Below are 14,204 nucleotides of genomic sequence, written 5' to 3' on the forward strand. Positions count from 1 at the left end.
ATGCGGCATATAGAAGTTACACTTGCAACATCAATTAAGTAACCCTGTTTTGAATTTAATAATTGTAGTTTAGAGATTGGAATAGATTAGAACTATTTATTTGGAAATAGACAATAGGTGCAGGAGTAGGCCATTCGGCCCATCGAGCCAGCACAGCCATTCAATATGATCATGGCTGATCATCCACAATCGGTACCCCGTTCCTGCCTTCTCCCCAGATCCCTTGACTCCGCATCTTTAAGAGGTCTATCTAACACTCTCTTGAAATCTTCCAGAAAACCGGCCTGCACCGCCCTCTGGCAGAGAATTCCACAGACTCACAACTCTTAGTGTGAAAAAGTTTTCCACATCTCCGTTCTAAATGGCTTACCCCATATTCTTAAGCAGTGGCCCCTGGTTCTGGACTCCCCCCAACATCGGGAACATGTTTCCTGCCTCTAGCGTGTCCATTAGTGCATTAGATAATGCATTCGATTTTATTTGTACCACTTAAAATAAATATGCACACTACTGCTGGGTATGATTTTGTTGTGTGGAAGTGCTGAAACACAACACGTTGAACAGGAAGATGAATCGTATGTCTGTTTGTTTTTAAGTCTATAATAATAGGCAGAAGGCAGCTCACGGTAGTTTATTTAATAAAATACATTGGTGTTTAATTTAGATACAATGGACTAAGCTCAAGACCCATCCCATATGTCTGGTAAGTTGGACTTTCTAATTTTAAATGGCAGCCATTTGCCTGCCATTAGTTTATTCTTTGCTGCATGATTGACAACGTTCAGCATTACTTGCATGTATCTATTCAGTTTGCTCTTAATTTTACATTGAGATGATATTTATGCCTTCTACATACCAATATAATTCACTCTGATCCCCCCCAACACTCCCCAACTTTTTGTTTTTTGCGCAGCTGTGATTTTAAGATTAGATTCAAGAGACATTTATTGTCACATGCACCATTTGGTACAGTGAAATTTGGTCTCACCAGACAGCCATACAAATATGAGTAGGATTTAAATCTATGCAAAAGGATGGAAATGCATATCAAAACTAAAATCTGATCAGTGTTATTTGGTAATGCCCTACACCTTTACTTTTCCTATCCGACTGATGTATTTACTTTTGGCAACGGGTAACAAAAATGAAAGACGAAGAAAGTTAAGAAAAAACAGAACATCAATAAAACTGAAATGTATTATTCAGTGAACCGTCCTAAGATTAAATATTTGTACAGTATTCTCTTTTCATGAGGAGCACGTATCTGCATCAAATGCTTGTATTTGGCATGGTGGCGCAGGGGTAGATTTGTTGCCTTACAGGGTTAGGGACCCGGGTTGAATCCTAGCTACAGGTGGTGTCAGTACGGAGTCTGGACATTCTCCCCGTGGCCTGCGTGGGTTTTCTCTGAGAACTTCAGCTACCTCCCACACTCTAAAGATGTATAAGTTTGTAGGTTAATTGGCTTGGTATAAATGTAAATTGTCTCTGGTGTGTATCGGATAGTGTTAATGCGCAGGGATTGCTGGTCAGCACGGACGGTAGGCCGAAGGGTCTGTTTCCGCACTGTATTCCTAAACTAAAAACTAACGCACTCTAAAATAGTAACCCCTGAATAATTTCATGTTGTATGTAGAGAGGACATCTAGATTAGTTGTGATATGGCTCCAGAAATTAATTTTCTCAGGACTTTGGGATAAAACTATAGTTCAATTGCAATTAAGAGTCAAAGTTATTCAATTGCCATATGTACTTAAAATGGAACAATGAAATTCTTGCAGCAGCATAACAGGTCTTCAAACACACTGCAAAGCTCATAGCTAAGCCAATCAATCAAAAGAAAGTTCAATATATATATTTTTTAATTAATGTGTTTCTCTTTTCTGTAGTTCCTTGATAAAGTGGAGGTGGAGATGAGGACTTGCGAGGAACCTCGTCCTCCAAATGGACCTTCTCCAATTGCCATTACAGCAGGTCAAAGGTCAGTGTGTCTGATTTAATTTCTTGCAGTGGTAGGTCACTGCAAAACAAAATAAATAGTATGGCAACATACCTGAAAGCAAGGATTACTGCGGTTGCACTGTACCAATATAAATATTGTGCCCATCGGTTTTGGTCTTAGAATCTTTGCCTTTGACTCTTAAGTTGGAAAAGGCAGATTTGCATGTATGCGTTATCTTTTGACACAACAGATACCTTCTGTTAATTGAATCAGAACCTTGTGCACTTGAATGTAAATTTGGTCAATCTGTAGATAATGAGTTTGCCCAGAAAATCATGAGTTAATCCAAAAACATTGTATTGACGTAAATAACTTAGTTGTGTCCTTGAAGTTTTTTTTCCGTATAATGCCATACTTTCAGCTAGAATTCTGCGGACATTGACTGGAACAAACTGCTTGACATTGGATCCAAAATATGGTACCACTGATGAAGTATTCAACCACTATTATTGTTTGTCAACCAGATTATTGCTCATCTTTATCAGAAACATTATAGATGAGCCACATAGAGTGAGTAAAATAGGCCAGCGGCGGAAAACTTTGCAGCAAATGATTCCACAAAGCTTTTGTCCAGCCGGAAAGCAAAAATCATGAGGAGCATGAAGGAATACACTTTATTGCCTAGATGACCACGGCTTCAACACTTGAACCCCAAAGCATCCTACGTGGAAACGCAATAGTTGCCAGTTTAGATGCTTGCTCTCTCCACCATCATTATACCACAGTTGCAAAGTTTGCAGTCTGCAAAATGTGCATGAATTCGAGGCTCCTTCAACAGCATCTTCTGATCCTCTGACCACAACTGTTTGAAGGGCCATGGAGCAGGCAGATGGGAACAATGTGCACATTTTCTTCTCCTGCAATACTATTCAGAAATTCATCACTGTAGCTTTATTGACTTTGGGCCAGAATCCCAAAATCCTACCTTTATCTCATTTGTTGCAGTGGCTCACCACAATCTTTTCTGGAAATTTGACAAGCACATTGAAAAGTGATGACACTTGAATGAACAATTAAGGTAAATTTTAGAACTGAGTTTTTGTCAACTCAGTTCAGAAGGCTTCAATGTATACCAAATTATAGATGAATTCTAAGAAAAACATAACTGAAGGTTATGCAGCTAATTTTAAAATTGAATACAACATTTACTGAATATTTAAATTATGACTCGGCTTGGAGTGGAATAGAAACATATCAAATTAAATCCTTGATGTATGCTCAAGACTTGATATAAATGAAAATTGCAATGGATGTTCATTATTTGGCTTTGTAAAGCAAGTTTAGTAAAGCAAGTTCAAGCTTTTCAATGATGCCTGACCCTATGTTGGGAATTGAATTTGGATTGAATTGGAGTTAGCTGTGATGCCCTGCATGTGCTTTGATTCATGATGAAATCTGAAATGAATTAGAAACTTGTCAAAGTCAGAATTGGCATTAAAACCAGGAGAGACATAATACTTTTTGAGTTTTTGATATTATGGTATGTTCTTTAATTATTGCATGATCTACTTCATTTGCATCATTGAGATTAATGTAACACTGAAGAGAAAATAATAAATTAAACTTGTCGTATGTTTGTTCTGAGAATGAAAAATTACAGATTAGCATTTCCTTCGAATAGTAAGATGCCATTGCTCACACTTTAAACAGATAAAGTTGCCTTGATTGGGTCTGTCAGCGTCACCTTTCTGCAGAGTTCTGCTCCAATCCTTAACGATGATACCTTGTGACCATCATTTCTCTGCAGTGGGATTTTAGGTGGGAGCAGAACAAAACTAGCCTCTGGACTTGTTGGAAAAAACGCTGGATTAGTAGCTGAGCCAACAATCCCTGGATTAGAGCAGCAGTAGTACTTGAAAGTTTTAGTATATAAAAATCAAAACATTTTGCTTATTAAACACCAGGATTAAATATTCAGTTAAATGTTCAAAAACATTAACAAATAGTTTATCAGAGGGAAACAAATGAACTGTTGATGTGTTACTTTATTCCCTGGCCCACAAATGAATACTGATGCTAATCTGGCAGAGATGCAGAGGGTTCTTTCGTCAATATTAAGGTTTGGGAGTTGCCACAATTTGCACTCTGTAAGCAAGGCGTGAGGCTTGCAATGTCAGAATGGGAAATCGCTGGGAAAGAGCTACTTGAAAGATTGGGACATCTGGATTGTTACTGATATGTCCAGCCTGGAGGTTTGTGCATGATGAATTATAGGCTTTTAAAAAATATATATATATTTGTTCATGAGATATAGGTATTATTCCAAGACTAAGAACCAGTGTGAAGTATCAGATAAGTTTCCATGAGAAGACACTTTGTGAATCATGTGGAAAATAGAGGAGGGTTCTTGTTCATTTAGTCTCGTTGTTTCTTCATATCAAGTGGAATGAATGAGCTGGTAGAGAATGGTTTCTCTAGTGGAGATCTCGGGTGACGGCTGAGTTAGATCACTGTTTTGCGCAACTCAGTGAGCAGATCAAAAACAAGGCTGCAGCATTCACCAAGCTTAAAATGATGATTGGTGCAGACATTTCAGCTCCCTTCTGAAATCCCTATTGTCATAAACAAGTCCAACAAATGTAATTTCCTCTACTTGATATCAAGAAATGTCTAACAGCGAAAATACAGCAAAGGTCACTGAACCAAACAACATGCCCTCGATATTACCGAAGAACTGCATTTAAGAGACTTGCCATACCTCCAGCCAACCTGTTCCAGTATACCTCCACCACAGCATTTACATGACAAAGTAGAACAATGCCCAGTTATGCCCATTCATAAAGCAAAACAAATCCCATCCAGTTAAGCATAATGCATTTGGTCTACTCAAGCATTAGTGACTTTACAGAAAGTGTTGCTGATGGTGCTGTCGAGTGATATCTACTCTACAATAACTTCACAGATGCCCAATTCATCATAGCCTTTGTCAAAGCATGGACCAAATAGCCTACCTCCATCAGTGCACTAAGTGTGAATTCAAGGGCAGCTCATTGGCATCAGGGCGGCACATTAGCAGCTGGTGGAGCTGCTGCCTCACAGCTGCAGAGACCCGGGTTCAATCCTCTCCTTGAGTGCTATTTGTGTTCACCTTCTCCCTGTGACTGCGTGGGTTTCCACTGGGTGTTCCAGTTTCCCCATCATGTTGCACAGCATCCCGACTTGAAAATATATCCCTGTTCTTCCATAGAATGTAAATCATGGATCCCTCCTCACTAGAATTGTGGGATTACCTTCAGAAACATTGCAGCAGCTAAAGACAGTGAAAGATGCCATCTTTGGGATGGGGGCTGAGGGTGGGCAATAAATGCAGGCCTTGCCAGCATTGCCCAGCTTTTGAAAAGGAGGAAATGGGGATTGGGAGTGGGGGAGGAGGAGGAGGAGGATCAATAGCAGAAATTTCAACCAAATTACCTTTTAAAAGTACAGTTGGTCTCAAGATACACTAAATGTAAAATGTAGGAATGTGTGTTACAATGGCGAATGATTAGAATTGCCAGAAGTTAAAGCTGACTACAGAGCAGGCAACATTATTAAGCAACCATTGGCAAATTAAACAAAGTGAAAGTATGTAAGTGAAGCGCAGTCCATGTAGGTACTGCAAAATCATGCTTGAAAATATTATTGCAAATGTATTGCAAATCTATGAGCAACGTTGAATGTTGTATTAAATTAGATTGGAATTCTGGATGATGTGCAAAGGAAAATTTAAATTGTCCTCTGATCAAGCCATGTCTGAAGTGGGGTGTAAAATATCACAAGAGAAATTACATTTAAAATATACTGGGATCACAAACATGATTGCTATGGGTAGAAGCTTGGCCATGTATTGATCAAGATGATTTCAGTGTGAAGGTATTGTCAATTAAAAGAGAGTTTGGTATTTTAGAAGGATCGCGTTTGTCAGAAAGGCAGCAACAACTTTCTTGTCCTTGTGACAGTCATTCTAAAGAACTGCAAGCTAAGAATGTAGAACCATATGTGTGCAGCTGATGCTTTGAGATTTGATTCTAGGAACTTGAAGTGTTGGTCATAAGGTGACAAGGAATAAGAGTAGAATTAGGCCATTCGGCCCGTCAAGGTTCAACCATGGCTGATCCACAGTGGCTTGCAAAAGTTTTCATACCCCTTGAACATTTCCACATTTTGTCACGTTAAAACCACAAACGTAAATGTATTTTATTGGGATTTTATGTGATAGACCAACACAAAGTGGTGCATAATTATGAAGTGGAAGGAAAATGATACATGGTTTTCAAATTTTTTTACAAATAAAAAACTGAAAAGTATGGCATGCAAAAGTATTCAGCCCCCCTGAGTCAATGCTTTGTAGAACCACCTTTCGCTGCAATTACAGCTGCAAGTCTTTTGGGGTATGTCTCTACCAGCTTTGTACATCTAGAGACTGAAATTTTTGCCCATTCTTCTTTGCAAAATAGCTCAAGCTCAGTCAGGTTGGATGGAGAGCATCTGTGAACAGCAATTTTCAAGTCTTGCCAGAGATTCTCAATTGGATTTAGGTCTGGACTTTGACTGGGCCATTCTAACACATGAATATGCTTTGATCTAAACCATTCCATTGTAGCTCTGGCTGTATGTTTAGGGTTGTTGTCCTGCTGGAAGGTGAACCTCCGCCCCAGTCTCAAGTCTTTTGCAGACGTGAACAGGTTTTCTTCCAAGATTGCCCTGTATTTGGCTCCATCCATCTTCCCATCAACTCTGACCAGCTTCCCTGTCCCTGTTGAAGAAAAGCATCCCCACAGCATGATGCTGCCACCACCATGTTTCACAGTGGGGATGGTGTGTTCAGGGTGATGTGCAGTGTTAGTTTTCCGCCACACATAGCGTTTTGTATTTAGGCCAAAAACTTCAATTTTGGTCTCATCTGACCAGAGCACCTTCCTCCACATGTTTGCTGTGTCCCCCACATGTCTTGTGCAAACTGAAAACGGGACTTCTTATGGCTTTTTTTCAACAATGACTTTCTTCTTGCCACTCTTACATAAAGACACGATTTGTGGAGTGCACGACTAATAGTTGTCCTGTGGACAGATTCTCCCACCTGAGCTGTGGATCTCTGCAGCTCCTCCAGATTACCATGGGCCTCTTGGTTGCTTCTCTGATCAATGCTCTCCTTGCCCGGCCTGTCAGTTTAGGTGGACGGCCATGTCTTGGTAGGTTTGCAGTTGTGCCATACTCTTTCCATTTTCGGATGCTGGATTGAACAGTGCTCCGTGAGATGTTCAAAGCTTGGGATATTTTTTTATAACCTAACCCTGCTTTAAACTTCTCCACAACTTTATCCCTGACCTGTCTGGTGTGTTCCTTGGGCTTCATGATGCTGTTTGTTCACTAATGTTTTCTAACAAACCTCTGAGGCCTTCACAGAACAGCTGTATTTATACTGAGATTAGATTACACACAAGTGGACTCTATTTACTAATTAGGTGACTTCTGAAGGCAATTGGTTGCACTGGATTTTATTTAGGGGTATCAGAGTAAAGGGGGCTGAATACTTTTGCACGCCACACTTTTCAGTTTTTTATTTGTAAAAAAATTTGAAAACCATGTATCATTTTCCTTCCACTTCACAATTATGCACCACTTTGTGTTGGTCTATCACATAAAATTTCAATAAAATACAATTACGTTTGTGGTTGTAACGTGACAAAATGTGGAAAAGTTCAAGGGGTATGAATACTTTTGCAAGCCACTGTATCTCCCTCCTCACCTCATTTTCCTGCTTTATCCCCATAACCTCTGACACATGTACTAATCAAGAATCTATCTATGCCTTAAAAATATCCACTGGCGGCCTCCACAGCCTTTTGTGGCAAAGAATCCCACCGATTCATCACTAGATAAAATTCTCCTCGTCTCCTTCCTAAAAGAACATCCATTAATTCTGAGGCTACGACCTCTAGTCCTAGACTCTCCCACTAGTGCAAACATCCTCTCCACATCCACTCTATCCAAGCCTTTCACTATTCTGTGTGTTTCAATGAGGATCCCCTCATTCTTCTAAACTTCAGCGAGTACAGGCCCAGTGCTGACAAACGCTCATCATAGGTAAACCTACTCATTCCTGAGATCATTTTTGTAAACCTCCTCTGGATCCTCTCCATCCTTCCTTGGATATGGGGCTCAAAATTGCTCACAATATTCCAAATGCAGCCTTACCAGCGCCTTATAGAGCCTCAACATTACACCCCTGTCTTTGTATACAAGCCCTCTTGAAATAAATGCTAGCATTGAGTTTGCTTTCTTTACTACAAATTTGACTTGCAGATTAATCTTTTGGGAATCCTGCACCAGCATTCCCAAGTCCTTTTGCACCTCCGATTTCTGGATTCTCATCCCATTTAGAAAATAGTCTATGCCTTTGTTCCTACTACCAAAATGCATGACGCCACACTTTGCTGCATTATGTTCCATCTGCCATTTCTCTGCCCACTCTCCCAACCTGTCCAAGTCCTTCTGCAGAGTCCCTGTTTTCGCTACAATACCTGCCCCTTCACCTATTTTCTATCATCTGCAAACTTTGCCACAAAGCCTTCAATCCCCTTGTCCAAATGATTAATATACAATGTGAGGAGCAGTGGCCCCAGCACCGACCCTTGCAGAACTCTGCTAGTCACTGGCAGCCAACCAGAAAAAGCCCCCTTAATTGCCAATCTTTTGTCTTCTGCCATCCAGCCAACCTGCTATCCATGCTAGTATCCATGCTAGTATTGGTCTTGGATGACAAACTTTGATGCTCACTGTAACTGTTTGAAAGCTTTGAGATGTAATCCAGCTTTCTGTCAGTACAGGTAAAATATCTGGACATGGTGTTGAGAAGTTTTTCATGGTGGTTCTTGTTTAATATTTTTCAGACTTTGAACATAAAGATTGTTCTGTTATAATTCGATCATTGTGTTCCTAAGAAATCTCGTGTTATAGAAGATAGCATTATAAAAACACTTATAAAAATAGGGGAAAGGATTATGATCAGTGAATTTGACTTGCAACAAAGTTATTTTTCCCACAAGATGTTCAAAATTGTAGGTATTTTCAGTGGCAAAATTTTTTTTTTAAAACAATGGCTGGATGTTGCATGGTTTAATATGTGTCAATTTCAAGGTTAAAGATAACAGCTGTGTTTTTTAGACAAGTTCATTGTGGGGAGGTTGCATGGAAACAACTGTTTTTCCATACTGTAAATTCAGGAGTGCTTTTCTGCTTGATCATTTCATAAGTAATTTTGATGCTTCTCTAGTTCCCAATTAAAATCAGGTTGTAAGCAACTTGATCTGTGCAGTGCAAATAGTGTTCCCTAATTTAACACTTGCCTATTTCCGATTTATGTCATGGAATTAAATTCAAAACTACCTGTACTTAAGTTGGAGCATAGCTTCTAACAGAGTGGAGAGGAACAGGTGAAACAACAGAACAAGCACGATTTGTACCTCAACTTATTTGTAAGAGACAAAAAAAAGCAGTTCAAAGAACATAGGCAGTGCCAAGCTGAATGAACAGGTGGAATAATGGTGAGATGGTACAAGTTAGCTGTACTGGATGATTGTCTTCATATGAGAGGAGATATCAGAAGAGTTCATATTAACCAAATTATTTCAGCATGATGCATACCAGACCATATGGAAGAAATCTATGGTGATTAATTTATTCCAGAAGTGGATTTAGAAATGACTAGCAACTAGGCTATCAATTGGTAATGAGTTGGCCTGGAAACACAAGAGGCAGCAGAGAGCGGTGGATTTGGCCCGCTCCATCACAGGCACAGCCCTCCTCTCCAATGATGCACTGCCTCAAAAGGGCAGTATCTATCATCAAGGATCCCCAACATATGACCCATGCCCTCTTCCCATTGCTGTCATCAGGCAGGAGGTACAGAGGCATTTGGCCCCACACCACCAGATTCAGGAACAGCTAATTTCCTATAACTACTGGGTTCTTGAACCCACCTACGAATTCTGACCCTACTTCAGCGGCCGAACTCCTTGGCCCAGCTCTAACACCACCCTGGACTTATTTTCTAACTATGTATTGGCACGTGCCTTGTTTCTTGGCACAGTTTTTCTTTTGTAACTTTCATGCATAATTGATATATAATTTGTTTTTGTGTGTCTGACCGAGTCGATGTGCTTGCAAGCAAGATTTTTTATTCTACCTGCTCATGCAACTGATGATGAACTTGGGATGGAGTAACTCAGCGGGACAAGCAGAACTTTCTGGAGAGAAGGAATGGGTGACGTTTCGGGTCGAGAACCTTCCTTAGACTTAGGATGTCAAGCACTCATCTGATCAAACAATAACTGGAGCTCTAGCATTCTAGTTAAGAAAGTCAAAGCATCTGAGTTGGTTATTGAATTGAATGGTATTATTTATAATATGTAAAACAATCTTTTTTTGTTTGTAAATGACACAAGTGATTTTATAACTTCATCCTGCATATCACATAAGCTCATCTGAAGAAAGGACCCGATCCAAAGTGTCGTCTATCCATTTCCCCTCACACCTGATGCCTGTTCCGCTGTTCCTTCGGCAGTTATATTTTTGCTCAAGATTCCTGTGTCTACAGTCTTCCGCCTCTGTCATGTCTCTGACTTGTGTAAGCACATACGACTTGAAGTGCACATATCCTGTAAAGTATCAGTATCTCTCTCTCTCTCGAGCTAATTATAGATGGTACTTAACAGCTTAATTAAACTAACTCATAGGTTAAATAGAGAATGAGGTTTAGTAGATTTGTTTAATTCTCCTCCTCCTCCTCCTACAGACCTCATCTAGTAATTGTGTTCTGCATGCCGCCATCAGTGGTCGACCGACCAAGCCACTCGTATTCATGGGCATTTGGAATATTTTATCCAGAGTCCAGTTTCTGCACTATCGGGTCCACTTCCCACTGTTTGTGTAGCCATGAACTTTGGCTGAATCCGTCTTTCCATGGGACGAGATAGACTCACTGATTGTGGTGAAGGAGTTATTTGTGAAATATGATTCTGTGGTTATGCCTTTAGCCTTTTGCGGGACTTAACTGTGGTACCACTCTCTCAAGTTAAATACCAGTCTCCAGAGGTTCACGAGAAACACTTTGCAAGGTTGATGAGGCTATCGTGATTGTTGCAGTGTTTCAATTTGATACCACATTCAGCGCCAGATAATCTGTTGGATTTTTCGCTGGAAACTCGATCATTTCCATTTATTCTGGGATTGCTGGTATGAAGCTGTTAGCACTTCCACAGAAAATTTAGGCTTTGAGTTAGTCAAACTATTGGGTGTGGTTGTTAGAACAAATGTGGCTACCTGTCATGTCTTTACATACGATTAAAGATTTAATAGCTCAGTATTGTTAAAAGAAAGGAAGTGTCTGCACATTAATGTTCTATTTAAAACTGCAGTGAACTATGTCAAATATTTTCAGATTAATTGGCTGGCTTGGAGTTTCTCTGTAGTTCTGACTCACTACACCTACGCTAGGATTTGGTGCTGAGAACTGAATGAATTGACTTAATACAAAAGTAAAGTCATCGCTAAAGATAAAGATAAAAATAAATACTGACCCTGCTGCTCTTCCCACTATGCCAGCCATGCCACTACTTCTACCTCGCACCCTACTACCCTCCTCAGAGCCTGGGTTTGATCCCAGCCCTTAATCCTATCGAGTTTTCACCATCCATCCCAAACACGCCCTTTGCTATGCAGAACAGTCAGTCCTCAGCAGAGGCCTTACCTTTGTAACCCTACACTCATACCTGAATGAGTTGCTAGCCTGTCAAAATGCCCCCAGGTGGAAAAAGGATACAGTTCCCCTGATCCTTCGCCTTCCGCCAAGCATCCAATATCATTCCCTAACATTTCAGCCAACTTCAATGTGATCCCACCACCAGTCACATCTTCTCATCTTCACCCCTTTCCACCTTATGCTGAGTCCCTTTGTTCCACGTCTCCTTGGATCACTCATCCTTTCCCACCCAAACCATCCCCTCCTCAGGGACTCCCTCAATCCAGTGACCCCAGCAATCCTTCCAGATGAGACAGAGGTTCACTTGCACCTCCTCTAACCTCATCTACTGGATTCAATTTTTCTGATATGGCCTCCTTCACACCGGCAAGACCAAATGTAGTGACCGTTTCGTCAAACACTTCTGCTTGATCCATCAAGGACTTCTGTACCTCCCGGCTGCTTACTATTTTAACTCCCCTTCCCATGCTGACCTGGGCTGCCTCTATTGCCAGAATGAGACCATATGCAAACTGAAGGAACAATACCTCGTATTCACCTAGGTCGCTAACAGTTTAATGGTATGGACAATGAATTCTCCAATTTCAGGTAACCTGCCTCTCTTTTCCTGTGCTCTACTTGGATTTGCACCCATTTCTCCCCTTCCTCCTCCTCTTAAGGGAAAGGGTTCCTCCTATGTCCCTTTTGGCTTCACAATCCACACCTCTTCTATTCCTCCCTTACACTTTTTCTTTTCATCTCTGGCCTTTCTCCAACCATTTGCCAATCAAAAGAAACCTGCACCTGTATTCAGCCTCTACTCACCAGACTTTATCCTGCCCCCACTTCTCCCACCTCTCTTCCAGCTTTCTCTCCTCCAATTCCCCCCCCCCCCCCCCCCCCCACCGAACAGTGCAATCTCTGAAAATGGGTACCAACCCAATGCATCACCTATCCATGTTCTCCAGAGATGCTGCCTGAGTTACTACAGCACTTTACTTTTTGTTATAAACCCGCATCTGCAGTTCCTTGTGTCTCTGGCTAAAGAGTTTGTTATAAATAATTTCTAATTGTGATCGTGAGACGTCAGCTTGCTTGAGTGTGAAGTAGAGAAGAAAAATGTTCCCCAATTATTATTTTTAAGTTACAAAAGAAATGTAGTTTATTCAGATGTTGATGTAAATTAATGAAGCGATAAATTATTCAGATTTTTTTTTTTTTTGTTCCTGCATTTAAAGGCTTTATTATTTTAATCTGTATGCAAATCCAGTGATCACTGACAGTGGCAGCACAGTTAAACAGGGTGGTGAAGTCATGGAGGATGCTCGCGATCATGAGATGAGGTGGGAAAGGAAAAATTAAGAGGCCTGCAGTCGAGAGAGAGAAACTTTTCCCCGTGACAGAGGTGTTGAAGGCAACATGGCTGCAGTCGAAAGTTACCAGTTGGAGATTGAGAAGGGATCAACGGAATTTTTCATCCAAGGGTGTTTGCAATTTGGTACACATTGGTGCTGGAGATGAGCACTCTCTTGCAACATTAAAGACGCTCTGGGAGAGCACTTTAATTACCAAAATACAGAAGGTTACAAGTGGTGGTATATAGATTAGAGCAGACAGGTACTTGATGGTTGGCATACACGTTGTGGGACAAATGGCTTGTTTCTGTGCTTTATGAACATGCAAGTGTGGAGTAGCTGAGATTTTTTTCCCTTTGTGAAAATTAAAGCCTTAGCAATTTTAATGTGATTAATTAAAGTTAACAATATAAACAATGTGATAAATTTGATGTGGTGGTCTTTGACTGTGTCCTGCCTCAACAGAGCACCATGAAATCATGTGATGCAAAAAAGAGAACCATTCAAGTGGCAAAGTGATTATATGGTTTACAATAAAGCATTTATAAATATTCATGCAAAATCTCAGACAGGTATTTACAGGTATTGACAATCCTTGATTAGGAACTAGGTAGAAAAATGTGTGGATTTCAGACTGCTGATCATTGAAAAAACGACGTGAAATTAAATCACTGAAAGTGCCAAAGTAAAGTTTGCAACAAGGCCCAGACAGCTGTAGTAATTCAAAGAATCTTGCAATGCAACATACCTGCACCTGCTTTGTTAAAATAGTTTTGGAATTGCACTTAGTGCCAACAAAAAAGTCAGCAGTTTTATATAGTCACACCCTGTATTTAGCTGTGTTGTATTTGTTTTCCAGTGACTGAAATTTAATGTAAAACCTAGAAACACGAGGTATGAAGCTGAATATAAACTGAAGGAATGTTAAAATCATAAGAGAACTCCTTTCGTTAGGCATGTCACAGCCTTGAGCTTGTACTGGTTTCAACAATTTCGGATCGGCGATTTTTATACTACTGGATATCCTTTCTACTTGTTGCATGTATCATTCTTTGTCGCAAACACCTATTATTTATATCCTGAAGTGCTGGAGAGAAACTAAAATGCAAATTACAATGGCAGTGAA

At 40.3% G+C, this 14,204-nt stretch overlaps 1 protein-coding gene across 2 annotated transcripts in view; it reads left to right on the forward strand.

Annotated features, from left to right (window-relative positions):
- The window catches only part of bltp3a (bridge-like lipid transfer protein family member 3A), a 110,558-nt gene that overhangs the window by 29,933 nt on the left and 66,421 nt on the right, over positions 1-14,204 (forward strand). For both annotated transcript variants that reach the window (XM_055654472.1, XM_055654471.1), the window contains exons 3-4: positions 665-703; positions 1,890-1,981. In XM_055654472.1, coding sequence (XP_055510447.1) covers positions 665-703; positions 1,890-1,981 — 131 coding nt within the window. The remainder of the gene's footprint in view (positions 1-664; positions 704-1,889; positions 1,982-14,204) is intronic.

Source organism: Leucoraja erinacea, chromosome 24 (assembly GCF_028641065.1).
Source record: "Leucoraja erinacea ecotype New England chromosome 24, Leri_hhj_1, whole genome shotgun sequence".
In the NCBI taxonomy this organism is placed as follows: Eukaryota; Metazoa; Chordata; class Chondrichthyes; order Rajiformes; family Rajidae; genus Leucoraja; species Leucoraja erinaceus.